The sequence below is a fragment of the Oncorhynchus kisutch genome, linkage group LG11 (genome assembly GCF_002021735.2).
Source record: "Oncorhynchus kisutch isolate 150728-3 linkage group LG11, Okis_V2, whole genome shotgun sequence".
Lineage (NCBI taxonomy): Eukaryota > Metazoa > Chordata > Actinopteri > Salmoniformes > Salmonidae > Oncorhynchus > Oncorhynchus kisutch.
The window spans coordinates 41,417,840-41,432,311 of NC_034184.2; the positions used below are offsets into that span (position 1 = coordinate 41,417,840).

The following is a 14,472-nucleotide window of genomic DNA, read 5'->3' on the forward strand; positions in this document are numbered from 1 at the left end:
TTTCTAATTTATAAACATTTATTAGGTGTAGATTAATAACGCATTCCAAAAACTCGCTTTGATAATTTATTGGGATTTTATTTAGATATGCTACAGGCAGCCAATATGTATTCATTTTAACTTGAATGTTATTGAATACATAATAGAAAGCCATTGATCATTAATGACGTATACAGATTGAATAAAACAGTGGATTTGTTTCATTAAAAATACCGAGTTTGTAGTAGCCTGAATATTTCTGGTTCTTCTGGGGTGAAAGTATTGACACACGCACACTCAGTCAATGGCTAATTAAAAAATATTAGTTTTGTAATGATGCCACTATAGGAAACATAAATACATAATGGGGTAATTATAGGAGATCATTATAGGAGTTGAGCACGTGATATGCTTATCATGAATTGACCTATTTGATCTCCCTTTTCCCCTGAAAGCCTAATCAACTCCTTCCGGCTGTATATGGCACGGATCTATTTGGCAGTATTGGATTTTAATTACATATAGAATCAAGAGATGAGCCCACAATTCACAAGTGAATTGAATAACTTTGGAGTTACGCATGGGCCTATGCCATTAATACGTTTTATATAAAAGATGAGCACATTGCAGGTCTGTTTGAAATTCATTATGATATGCAGTTAACTAAAGGTTTAGTATGCTATTAATCGATTTACTTCCTCATCTTGTCCTTGTATCAAAACAAAATTGGCTATTTGTTGATGTTTTTCCCCAATTATAACCGAAAGGAGTTTTATTGTGCGTAATGTTGTTGGTTTGCGTATTTGCTTGACCATGGACGTAGATTTGTCTCCAGTTCAATTGTGTTCCCGAGAACCACTGTCAATTGGAGACGTTTGATTAGGCCTACCTGAAATAAGTTGAACACAGAGACCTATACCCATTTATTTATTTATGATGGATGGATGGGCGCAGCTCTCGAAACACGTTAAACACTTTCACTGCTTGCACGGAGCTGACCACGCACCTATTTACCTTAGGTTACTCTGAGGTTTGTAAAACAGTTTTGTAATTAATGTTGTAAAAATGTACTGTACCATGAGGTGAAATGAATAGGCTACAGAATATAAGCATTGCCTACTTTCACAAGACTCCGCCTGGTGTTTATGAAGTGTGCCACGACTCCATAGAGAATGCGCGCAGCTTTCACTGAATGAGCTTGTGGCCTCTCCGTAGTGTCTTTAGCCAATTGAGTCTCGAGGCCTAAAATTGGGTCTTAATCTCGCTCTGCCTATTTGGCACTTTGATTGATGCTCTCTTACTCCAGCCGGCAAGGCTGCCTGAGCCAAAAAGGAAGAAGAAAAAAACAGACAATCGCTTTTAGTTTAGCGTCACACACATACACTCTCTCACGCACGCACACATACAAACACGTACACACTCACACACATGCACCCACACTTATTAGATAACGACTGGAGCGAGAGCAGAATACGTTTTTAAGCTCCAAGATAAGGCGCACCGCGTGGAGCACCTCTGTACCTCGCGGGGGGCTCGAGGAGGCCATGGATCATATTGGAGCGCATCTCCAGCACACTCACGCGGAGCCCATCAGCTTTGGGATCGACCACATCCTCAACAATGTGGATCAGAGCTGGATGCCCGAGTCGGACTATGGACTCGGTTGCGTTGTCAGCACTGCCTACAACACCATGACGGGTAACTTCACCGGCAACAACTCTGGATATAACAGCAACGCATATGGGGTAACCAATCTGAGCGGCACCTATAACATGAACATGGGGATGAACGTCAGTGGGAATAACGTTAACGCGGCTGGAGTCATCCGTGTGCCCGCGCACCGGCCTCTGAACAGTGGACACTCGTCCATCCCCGGTGGTATGTCCACGATACCAGGCTCGATTAACAACCTGACGGGATTTACCTTCCCTTGGATGGAGAGCAACAGAAGATACACCAAAGACAGGTTCACAGGTAGACCACCTCTAATGCACATAACATGTGGTTGGTTGTCTGGAAATTAAATAGCAATATGAATGGCGTTGCCATGTTTATTATGAGACAATCCCCGTCATGCTATGTTTCTGATGTTGGTCCGTAGCCTAGTAATTGTTCCTGATGAACTCAGCTCTGAAATAATAGATAATAAATCATATGCTAGGCTACTGCTTAACACGCTGTGTAATTTCATGAGACAATTTTAGTTGATGAACACCAATGACTTTTACTTATTTTACTCTGCCTTTATAGCTCATAAGAAGCACCTACAAATAACAGTGACTTAGATAACATACCCTAAGACATGCTATCGAAATAGCCTAAATTACATTTCCCAAATTGCTACAACAACGTATAGGCTAACACTTACGCATTTTTGCTTCTTAGCGCTCCATGATTTAACATGAACATTTTCCTTCAAACTGACATATTAAAAGTTAACTTCATGCCTACACTCTTAGAAACAACGTTTCTGGATAGAACCAAAAGGGTTCTATGCTTGGTTAATGTATGGAATCGCTTAAGGTTCTATATAGAACCGAAATTGATTCCATTTAGAACCCTATATGAAACCCAAGGGTTCTATAAGGAACCCATTTTCAAATCAAAGTTTATTGGTCACGTACACAGATTTGCATATGTTATCGAAGGTGCAGCGAAATGCTTGTGTTTCTAGCTCCAACAGTGCAGTAATACCTAGCAATAATAATGCAAAAATAATACACACATTTTGGTTGTGAAGAAGAACCGCTGGGGTTCAAAAGGGTTCTATGTAGAACTTTTAGGGGTGCCATATATGAAGCAAGCAATATAACCCTTTTTGGTTCTATACAGAGCCTTTTTTTCTAAGAGGGTGGGATGGGGTTTTAATTATTTATTTATTTATTTATTTTCCTCCCATTTATATAATTCGGGGCTGCATGTATCATTTTAGACTGTTAACAATAGGATGTTTGGTCTAGGAATTTGAAATTTCATAATGAATTTGCGCTTCTTTGTGTCACGTTCGGGCATTTTAACCCTTTAATTTTCCCTGTGAGCTATAGATGTCTGACGTTTCTTGAACTTGCTTCGCTGCTCTGTTGCTGCTCTCTTTCTGATTTTGCTGCTTGCTTTTGCCCCTATCTATCCGTCTCCCAATCCAGTGGCGCTTTCACCCCTCGCTGTAACACGCCGTGTAGGTCACCCGTACCAGAACCGAACGCCCCCAAAGAAGAAAAAGCCCCGGACGTCTTTTACCCGCCTGCAGATCTGCGAGCTGGAGAAACGCTTTCACCGACAGAAGTACCTGGCTTCCGCAGAGCGAGCGGCTTTGGCTAAGGCCCTCAAGATGACTGACGCGCAAGTCAAAACATGGTTCCAGAACAGAAGAACAAAATGGAGGTGAGATTACTGATGATTATCTGTATAGGCCACATTTAACGTAGTGTACGCTCCAGCGCTGAATGTCGTAGTTTGTTTGTGTGTGTGCGCGCGTGTATGTGTTTGTTTTAGGTCTGTTGGTGCTTTTATGTATAGAATGGGCAATTTATTTACACTCCAAGAAGGCTACAAACCCAACAAAAATAGCAAAAGGTCTACACATCTGGATGATGTTTTACAAATATGAACTTTTATATAATAACGCATAGAAAATTATGTCTTTATCTATTATATGACATTCATTAATTGTGTGCATTTGATAACAAATATTTACAAAATCCAATCGCCCCACTTCTTTGTCTACCCCAGGTCGTAAATTGTATTTTACAATTTAAGTTTTCGGTTCTAAACCGTTGCATTCAGTTAATTAATGTTGTCTTGCAACAGTCAAGGAAAAGACAAAGTCAGTCTTATAATGAGTTACATTCTGTGGCAACTAACTATATCCTATCCCACAAAAGTAGGATCATGATTATCTTAGCATATGACTACTCTTGTAAAAGTGAACGTTTTTTTAATCTTTCGAAATAATGTCATTTCAGACAAAAATATTTATTTCTAAGGTCTTTATTAAAGCTATTTTCAGATTAAACATATCGTTTAAAAGTGGAAGGCCAATTTGGCCACGTCTTTTACGCATTAAGATTGAAGATGTTTTCCGTAGTCTACTGAAGCAGTTTTATACGTCTCTGGATATTGGATTTTAGAAATTTTAAAATAACATATCAATCAACGATTAATATAATGTTATATAGTCTAGGCCTAATAATTATTATTCAGTCAATGGGGGAACAAAATCCAAAGGAATATTAATGCCATCAGACGAAGACAAATTAATTGCCAAACTGTATTTATTTCCACATAGGCTATTGTTGGCTGAGAACAATTTCGAACATTGTGGACAATTTGTATTTGGATATCAGCTTTTAGCCAACATGTTAATAATGCGTAAGCAAGCAATATTGCCTCCATGCTAATTTTGTTAAACAATGTGCTATAATCTAGGCTAATCATGATTGACTAAACGTGTTCAAATTAATCCAGAAGACATTCACTTTGTGTCAAAATGTGATTTAGGCCTCAAGGCCTGTACATATACGACGCAGCCTGTTTTGGATATAATTTCCCTCTGATGCCTCACAGTGTCTCTCTCGTGTCTCCGGTGTTCCAGGCGCCAGACAGCGGAGGAGAGAGAAGCAGAGCGACAGCAAGCCAACCGGATCCTCATGCAACTCCAACAGGAGGCTTTTCAGAAAACGATAAACCAACCGTCAAACCCGGACCCGCTCTGCCTGCATAACAGCTCCCTGTTTGCGCTTCAGAACCTCCAGCCCTGGACTGAAAACACCGCCAAAATCAGCAGCGTGTCCGCCTGCGAATAACAAACTCTGACCGCTTTTATTTCCACTCTTTAAAGGTTAAAGGGATTGTAGTAATATAGTGAACAACTTTTTAAGATCATGAAGACGACTTGAAAAAATATGACTCACGAGGACCGGATTTATCTGACACTGCCTCGAAAAAAGTTTGGGTTGATAGTGTCAGTGAACTTAAGCCACGACACGAGCTCATTAGCAATGGGCTTTTGAGTTTCAGTTTATCTGCCTGTTTTTACGTGGTTTAATTTCAGAAGATTTTATTTAACATTTTCAGTAAAACATAATCCAGTCCTAATTATGGACTAAGCCTATAGATATACCTTGATATAAGTCAACAATAAGTGAGCACTTATTTTAGCACTTTCTCTTACAGGAAAACGTATAGATATTCATACCTGATCATTTGAGGAACAGGCCTAATTCAAGAATAATGTATCGATTCGGTGGCATACATTCAGTAGCATTCAGTAGCTGTGTCTCATAACAATGTTTATGTTGATAACAATGGTTATAAATTAGGTTTTAGCAGTTGACTAGACGCATCCCCTTTCTCTCTGTGCAGGGAAGAAGCAGTGACAATATTTGACCATTTACCATCTCATGAAGTTTCTCTCTTATAAATTAGTCATTATCTTTTACCTTTTACCACATCACTCAAGCACTTATTCATTTGGATGAAACTTTATTGCAGTCTGCTATTTACCTGGTATTTGCTTAGAAATTTGTTATCTAAATATTTTACTAAATCATTGTCCAATATTTGTTCTTGTTTTTATCTTTCAAACAAGCACGACGGTAGAAATATTAATATTGCCTTGAGTTTGTTGAAGTTTTTTTTTTTTTTTTTTTGGTAGGTACCGTATCCATTGTTACTATTAGCCTATAATTTCTTAATAAAACCAGGTAAACAGCTGAATTATGCCTGTAAAAAAAAAGGTGTTATTTGTTCAATTTTCTTGTACTTTAGGCTATAGTCCTCTAATAATTTCAGTTCTGGTGATCCATTTATACATATGATGACAGGCAAGAATTATAAGGCCATATAAAATATTTTTAAATAATTAATACAGCAGTGTTGTGCTTTGTGTTTTTGTCATATTTTGTTTTAAACCAATGGTCGTCATGCATTTTGGAGTGCATGGAAGGAATTACATTGCTGTGTCTGGGAAAACTGATGGCCAGAACTCTCTTTGACGATAGGAACCATCCCTCATATATCTGCCCTATTAGTCAATACCAGACCTTTATAATGGTATTTCCAGCAAGTGATTGATACTGGTTGCATGATAATGATGAATGTGAATCTACATTATGGAGTATGTGGCGCTGTACTTGTGTGTTAGTGTAACACTCATTGCAACTGTAAAGTGTGTGTGTGTGATGCTGATCTTATGCAGCTGTGTGTGTGTGTGTGTGTGTGTGTGTGTGTGTGTGTGTGTGTGTGTGTGTGTGTGTGTGTGTGTGTGTGTGTGTGTGTGTGTGTGTGTGTGTGTGTGTGTGTGTGTGTGTGTGTGTGTGTGTGTGAGTGTGTGAGTGTGTGTGCGTGTGAGTGTGTGTGCGTGTGTGAGAGAGAGAGAGTGAGTGAGTTAGTCCAGGGCCTCTCTCTCCATGGTCAAAAAGGAATGTAGGGTAGAATTTCCCCTTCTACTCAGAAATATCAGCACTGCAGCATCACTTAAGTGGCTTTTCCAAAACTCCTGAAATTCCTAAACCAAGCAAGCATGCTGGCTTTCAGTTGTTTCAAAGCCCTCAAGGGAAAAAGGTGGTCAAAATGGCAGATAAGTTTCAAAGAAGTGAACAAGCACAGTGAGCGGCAGATTAGAGTGAGGGTTTAGGCAACACCTTGCATTTCTTTCGTGTCCTCAGTCTTCTCATTTAAAAAAATCAGTATTCTTATTTGTTTTTTTCATTAAATGAAAATGATTTAGGCTTGGTTTATGCAATCAAATACATGTCCTTTGTGCATTTCAGAACTGTCTTTACATGTTATTGCATTTCGACCAAGTGAGCATTTACTGCTTGTTTTCTCTGCCACAATTCCACCTTGTAACTACAATCAAACAATATTAGTGACACAGCCACAAATATTCCTCAGTTCTTATTTTGCTATTATTCTGCACCCTTTTTGTAACATACTGTATGATGTATGGATATTTCTAAACATGTCCTCTATTTGATTTTATTGGGCTTTGCTTCTCTATAATCTATAATGTTGCAATGCATTCATCACTACACACTACCAATGAGGGTTAACGCTGCGTTTACAGCTTAGTCTCCTGTTTATACTACAGTAATGTATAACTCAGCCCATGCATTTTTCATTCACCACCAGGGAAACAAAGCAGCATATCCTGAACATCATCAATTAAGAAGTTAAAACATAAATTGCAATAAACCGATCTGTGTCATGTCCTTCATGAACATTGCTACAGTTCATTTGCAATAAATCCTATTGATTTATGAATAGGACTGTATGAGTCAAATTAGCTACAGTATAATCTCTTGTGTCTAGACCCAGATGAATCACTGTACCATGTAAAGCCATAAATCATTGTGTAGCCTATGTCTCTGAATTGAAAATGTATGAATGAAGCAAGGTTCTTTTTAATTTCGAGCTGCATGTAAAATAAATAGTTTATTGCAGACGTTATCCTGCAATCATTGTTTAATCATAGTCATGAACAGAGTAGGGCAATTTGTACGTTACAAATTTGTATTAAATGATTTTGTATCATTTGTCGTATTTGTCTTCATGGCTTTGTATTTGAAAAATGTTTGGCTCTTCTAACCGAATAGTTATCTTGTTTAAAATATAACAAGAGACTAAATATTGTCCATAAAAGAATACCAAAGCTGTATCCCAATTTATAACAAGGCTTTATTTTCTCATCTCCTCTGGCCCACTGATCGGTGGATTGATAGGTTACACCATACTTCTTCCACACTTCACTGTTTTTAGTGATAAAGCATCCAAGGAAAGCAAGAGAACCCAATCAATCTGTGTGTGTCACAAATAGTCATGGCAACAGAAATGTACTTTTCCCACATATGCACACATGCATACAATGTATAAGGAGAAGAACATATAGACCCATGACTTCTCCCACAGACATTCATATTTATGTTATATCACGTTCTGCATCCAGAAGACATGATGATGAAAGCACTTACACAGGGACATACCGGTGGTGCTAGGTTGTCTTGTGTACAAGGCTGCATCTTATCCCAATGCCTGATTGATGGTTGGTGCTATCCGGGATCCTTAGGACGTCCCAACTCTGACCCAATTGCAGTTAACATTTGAAATGGTTAAGGTTAGAGTTAGGTAAGGGGTAGGGTAAGAGTAGAGGTTAAGGTTAGGTTTTAGGGTATGGTCGTGCCAAGGATTCTCATTTGCACTGCATCCTGATTGACTCACACATTTTATTTTGGCTCGCCCTGGTGCCCATACGTAGTTACTGCAGAGTTCATTTTGTCGCAATATGATGACGTTCCAGACGTCATTAATGCTTGCCAAAACACCATAAACTTGTGTAAATGGCTGTTTGACCTTTCTTATCAAGCCAGTGTATCTAGCTAACGACAATGAACATGCCTCTACTACGCGTATGTGCTTCTACATCGATTTTTCGTGCGACCAAAGGGTTATTCATGGAGTCTGCTTTTACAGGTGCGTAAAGAACTCGAAGAGTGTCGTTTCTCAAAGCGGCTAGCCACAATGTGCGCATGCTTGCTGGCTAGAAAGGTAAACGACATAAACATCGACGTTTATTTGTCACGTGCAAAATATACAGCAGGTGTAATTAATTAGTACAGTGAAACGCTTGTTTGCAAGCTCTTCCTCGGCAATGTAGGACAGTCTGTGTGCAGCGGCCTAAGGCACTGCATCTCGGTGTTAGAGGCGTCACTACAGACCTTCCCAATTTTGCCAGTGTAGTCTCATGCGAACAACCGGCTCGATTCGGTTTTATTTAGCAACATTTTTATTTTATTTTTTACATTGGATAAAAGTAGAGTCTCAGAGCTAGAAAATTGTATATCATACACTACAGTTGAGATACAATTGGAAAGTAATTGTGCTTTGAAAGTTTATAAACTTTTGAGAAAATGAAAGTTGATAAACTCACGTTTGATAAAATGGCCCTTTAATATTTTGGTACCCACTGGAGAGGTCTTTGTCTACACCCATTCAGCATCGTTCACACCCTTAAGTTTTAGCCCCACCCATCGTTTAAAACTAAAATCTGGTTATACTACTGGTGTTTTTTTATTTATTTAATCTGGAGTGTTCATAAACACAGAATGTTGTCAATTTGACCATTCGTAAATTCAGAGCGTTTCCCCCTCGGAACGTTTTGGACGCTCTGGCTGAAAAGTAGGGTTGATCTGAGCGTTTTGACCTAACAGCAGACAAGTACCCAAGCTAATGTTGGCTAGCTTGCAAGCTACTTCCATACACAAATGAGAGAACAGCTCACTCTGCCCATTTTATTTGCCCTAGCAGAGCTGGTTAGGTTTTTTTATGTTACCCAGAGCGATGGTAACTGCAGCTGTGCTGCTGGCAACAATTTAACTGTGCTTTGTTGCCAACGTTTACTGATGCCGGGTGACGCGCTCGTAAATGTGTCACTTATTCTGCGCTCTGGCACACAGACGAGAGTGCTCTGAAATTGCAGTAGATAGACGTAGCTGGTAAATTTGCTCTGGCTATCGACAGTTGTCGCAGTGACATCATAACATTCTATTGAAATGGATACTTGCACAGCGGAGAATTTTGTTTAGACTTGTAGCTAGCTAGCTAAACAATGAACCATAATCCTGCATGAATCTGCAGGTAGCTAACCAACCATGTTCAATGTTAGCTAGCTAACATTAGACTGTAACTAGAAATGCAAATGGCTCTGAGATACGAATAATATTACTACACAGATCATACATGTAACATTAGCTAGCTAGCCAGTTGGCTAATGTTAGCTAGCTAGCTAACAGTACACTTTAACTTGAAATGGAAATGACATTCTGACAATTAAGTGTAATATCTAAAAATGTAGCTGGCTAGACTCTTAGGGATGACATGGTTGCCCTTAGTTTGAAGATGTAATCTGGAGACAGGTGTTTCCAATAGCCTTCTGTGTGTTCTGTTTCTGACTCAGTCTGCATATTTGCAATCATCTCCTTAACTATCATATTCTAATTCCACTGATTTCAAAAATCGGTCCTCCGGAAAGTGGAGAGCAACATTTATGCAGTTTTACTATGTGATATCTTTAAACAAGAAAGGATTACCTACACATACTGACCAGCTCATATTACAGCCAGAAGCGTGCTACATGGCAGACCAATCCAAACTTGTCTCTCGGGATGTCCAGCCCAATCATTATCTCAGCCAATCATAGCTAGCGGGAAGTTTGCTGTCATTTTCTGTGGCTAAACCAACTAGGCTCGTAATTTAACCTTTTTATTTGTATTTACAGATGTCATACAAGTTTGCTATTAAGGCACATGAAAGCTCAAATGTTCCAGAAGGCATTTCTGCCAAAAAAGCATTTTGATTAAGAAAAAAGTGTTTACTTTGCTGTAGGCTACTATTTATTAGTTAACAAAAAATCATATAAAATGTATTCACCCCACCCAGGTATTAATCAAAACTTCCCAGAAATCAGGTTGTCCTTGGCTCAGACAGTGTAGAAGTGTGAGCTCAATAGCATCTCATTAGTGTGCAAGATCTTGAGAATCAGCTGCACATGTGATGGAAGAGTGCACTGCACATGTGATGGAATAATGCACTGTGCATGTAGAGGGTTGCAATTCCATTGAATTGGGGATAGTTTAACCAAAATATGCCATATGATCTAGAATTGCCTTGTGTATCCCATAAAGAAGGTTCACTGTTATAAGCTAACTTTTTTGGATGATTTTAAGCGAAATTACCCAAATTTCCGGACTTAACATCCCAAGGAAAATTTCCTGATTTTACTGGAAGGTTTCTGACCCTTTGCAAAGATCTTCAACTAGTAGGCATAAACCTCCTGCATATTGGTATTCATTTGATTTTTCTTGAAGGCTGGGTGATTTTTGAGAAATTAATTGTTGTAACAAGGAGGCCAACCCTTCTGGAGAGCAAGCAGGATTTTCTTCCAGACCTATTTTTAAAGAGTTCACCCACATTTTAAAAATGGTGTCCATACCTTGAAAGCAGTCGATGGACAAGGAGACTGCAACCTGATTTGATTACCCACTGCCATTGACCATTGATATTAAAATGTTACCTTACCCCCCCCCCCCCCCCCCCCAAAAAAAAAGTAGCAGTCATTGAATTGTGTGTTCATTTAATGTTCAAAGCCTCCTGAATACACCTGATCTGTTTTGTGTGTTTGTTTTTTAAAAATTCCACCCTGGTTCTGCACCTAAGCCATGTCACAATACGTAGAATTGCAGGAAATTAGCTTTAAAACAGTAACATTTTCCATCTAGGGGTTGTGACAGCAGGCAATGAAATTCACATGGCAAATCTGACTCCAAGCTTTCTTCAAAAGTTGTCAGCTGGTACAATGATTCTCTAAACTTGCTTGTTTTGTCACAAACTGAAATTAGGTGAACTATTTTAAGTCTGGAAATGGTTCCTACACTCACATACATAATTTGATTAGAAAATCTACACCAAGAGATTGATACCCGTCTCAAGCCACCTGTTAAACGATAATCTCATGTTGATATGTAAAAATCATCTCAAAATATCAACACAAATGTATCTTTTAGGTTAGGTATGAAGTGGTTAATGCCTCAGCTGTAATGTGTTTCTTTTGTGTAAAGGATGCTTGCGGACAGCAAGTGGAGCAGCTAAGGACAAGGAGCCACTGCGCAAGGCCAAAACCCCCCAGGGCCGCTTTGACATGAATGATGAGAAGATAAAGGATCCCCTTGAAAGTAGGACAAATACACAGTTTTTTGTGTATATAAACACAACAATTTTAATGAGTTATAGTCCATATAAGGAAAGCAGTCAATTGAAATTAATGAATTAGGCCCTAAACTATGGATTTCACATAACTAGGAATACAGGTATGCATCTGATGGTCACAGATACCTTCATAAAAAAAAGGAGTGTGGATCATAAAACAGTCATAATCTGGTGACCATTTGGTGTGACCACCACGTGTTCTGCGGTTATGAGGCTGGTTGGATGTACTCTAATGTAGTCTAATGTTCGCTGGCAGCTTCATTAAATAGTACCCGCAAAACAACAGTCTCAACGTCAACAGTGAAGAGGCAAGTGCATGATGCTGGCCTTCGAGGCAGAGTTGCAAAGAAAAAGCCATATCTCAGACTGGCCAATAAAAGATTAAGATGGGCAAAAGAACAGACACTGGACAGAGGAACTCTGCCTAGAAGGCCAGCATCCTGGAGTCGCCTCTTTACTGTTGATGTTGAGACTGGTGTTTTGTGGGTACTTTTTAATGAAGCTGCCAGTTGAGGACTGTCTGTTTCTCAAACTAGACACTCTACTTGCCCTCTTGCTCAGTTGTGCACCGGGGCCTCCCACTCCTCTTTCTATGCTGATGCTCCAGATACTCAACTAGTCTAAAGAAGGCCAGCTTTATTGCTTCTTTAATCAGAATAACAGTTTTCATCTGTGCTAACATAATTGCAAAAGGGGTTTTCTAATGATCAATTAGCCTTTTTAAATGATAAACTTGGATTAGATAAACCAACGTGCCATTGGAACACAGGTGTGATGGTTGCTGATAATGGGCCTATGTAGATTTTCCATTAGAAATCAGCCATTTCCAGCTACAATAGTAATTTACAACATTAACAATGTCTACACTGTATTTCTGATCAATTTGGTGTTATTTTAATGGACAAGAAATGTGCTTTTCTTTCAAAAACAAGGACATTTCTCAGTGACCCCAAACTTTTCAACGGTAGTGGAATATATATATATATATTTCAACTACCGTTGAAAAGTTTGGGGTCACTGAGAAATGTCCTTGTTTTTGAAAGAAAAGGACATTTCTCAGTGACCCCAAACTTTTCAACGGTAGTTGAATATATATATATATATATATTTCAACTACCGTTGAAAAGTTAGAGAAATGTCCTTGTTGTTAATGTTGTAAATGACTATTGTTTTTATATATATATATATATATATATATATATATATATATATATATATATATATATGTATGTGTGTGTGTGTGTATGTATATATATGTGTGTGTATGTATATATATGTGTGTGTATGTATATATATGTGTGTGTATGTATATATATGTGTGTGTATGTATATATATGTGTGTGTATGTATATATATGTGTATGTATGTATATGTGTATGTATGTATGTATGTATGTATGTATGTATGTATGTATGTATGTATGTATGTGTGTATATGTGTGTATATATATATATGTGTGTGTATATATATATATGTATATGTGTATATGTGTATATATATATGTGTGTAAATGTGATATTTAAGTTTTTACAAAATGTGGAAAACGTCAAGGGGTCTGAATACTTTCCGACTGCACTGTATATTCACTATGTAACAGATAAGGCAAAAGGTTGCAGATACCTTCTAGGATGCTCCATTACCTCTCACACTAATCATTCCCCATTGATTTACCAGAGTTCCCTGATGATGTGAACCCAGCCACTAAGGAGCAGGGGGGGCCCCGAGGCCCAGAACCCACACGCTACGGGGACTGGGAGAGGAAGGGCCGCTGTGTCGACTTCTAGTTTCCAATCCTGGTATATTACACATGCGATGTGGACATACCTTATCTATAACTTATGCATCCATGTCTGAGGATTGTGCAAGAGACCAGGATTAGTACACCATACTGAATCAGTCTGGACTATTTCCCCATTAAGCATACAATCTTGTTTGTAGTTTCACATTTATACACATGTAGTCTGTAGAACAGTCTCACTTACTTTTTATGGTGCAATACTCACTTTGCACACTATTGTCTTTGTTGAGATGTATGACGATGATGAGACATGATGACCTAGTGAACAATAAAGGCTGCTGAGGGAGGATGGCTCTTAATGGCTGAAGTGAATGGAATGACCCCCCCCCCCCCCCCAAAAAAAAGCTGTTTGATTCCATTTACTCCATTCTGAACAATTTTATGAGCTGTCCTCCCCTCAGCAGCCTCCACTGATAGTGAACGATTGTCATGCAAGTTTATTGCTTCCTGTACAGAGATGTCAATGTTGTGAATAAATGCAATGTAAACTATTCTGGAGATGGCATGTTTTGACTTTTTGATTATTGCTCATTATATTGAGTCATGGACAATGCCTCTGATCTGGTCAGTATTCCTACATTAGCCCCTGTTTCTTTTCATTCTACTCTCGTTCTCTTTCCTGCCTCTTGGTTGTTTATTGATTCTATGTGTACTGTACAATGAAGGGAAGCGCTCCTGCTCAGCGACACTCAACAGGCAACCACCTGGCATCCTGACCTGAGCGGCTCTTCTACGTCTTGTCTGACTGGCACACCCTTACCCTGTAACATGTACTGAACAAAAATATAAATGCAAAAATGTCAAAGATTTGACTGAGTTACAGTTCATTGAAGGAAATCGGTCAATTGAAATAATTTAATTGGGCTGTGATCTATGGATTTCACTTGACTGCACAGCATTTGAGAGAAGCTTTTCGTGAGTATGGAAATGTTCTG

General features: G+C 38.8%; 2 protein-coding genes across 2 annotated transcripts; both read left to right on the top strand.

Annotated features, from left to right (window-relative positions):
• The first annotated feature begins 1,151 nt into the window (after positions 1-1,151).
• Positions 1,152-7,521, top strand: LOC109899679 (T-cell leukemia homeobox protein 1-like). Its single transcript, XM_020495113.2, has 3 exons — positions 1,152-1,953; positions 3,123-3,360; positions 4,571-7,521. Exons 1-3 carry the CDS (start codon positions 1,524-1,526, stop codon positions 4,779-4,781), a joined length of 879 nt encoding a protein of 292 aa, XP_020350702.1. The 5' UTR covers positions 1,152-1,523; the 3' UTR covers positions 4,782-7,521.
• A 745-nt stretch (positions 7,522-8,266) lies between these two features.
• On the top strand, positions 8,267-14,030 carry LOC109899678 (succinate dehydrogenase assembly factor 4, mitochondrial). Its single transcript, XM_020495112.2, has 3 exons — positions 8,267-8,448; positions 11,592-11,705; positions 13,414-14,030. The coding sequence occupies exons 1-3, from the start codon at positions 8,364-8,366 to the stop codon at positions 13,521-13,523; spliced, it is 309 nt and encodes a 102-aa protein (XP_020350701.1). The 5' UTR covers positions 8,267-8,363; the 3' UTR covers positions 13,524-14,030.
• Positions 14,031-14,472: the final 442 nt, after the last annotated feature.

Coding starts and splice junctions, on each gene's coding strand:
- LOC109899679 (XM_020495113.2), top strand. CDS start 1,524: ATGGATCATATTGGAGCGCATCTCCAGCACACTCACGCGGAGCCCATC. Junction 1,954..3,122: donor CACCAAAGACAGGTTCACAG/GTAGACCACCTC, acceptor CTCCCAATCCAG/TGGCGCTTTCACCCCTCGCT. Junction 3,361..4,570: donor AACAGAAGAACAAAATGGAG/GTGAGATTACTG, acceptor CCGGTGTTCCAG/GCGCCAGACAGCGGAGGAGA.
- LOC109899678 (XM_020495112.2), top strand. CDS start 8,364: ATGAACATGCCTCTACTACGCGTATGTGCTTCTACATCGATTTTTCGT. Junction 8,449..11,591: donor CATGGAGTCTGCTTTTACAG/GTGCGTAAAGAA, acceptor TTTTGTGTAAAG/GATGCTTGCGGACAGCAAGT. Junction 11,706..13,413: donor GATAAAGGATCCCCTTGAAA/GTAGGACAAATA, acceptor TTGATTTACCAG/AGTTCCCTGATGATGTGAAC.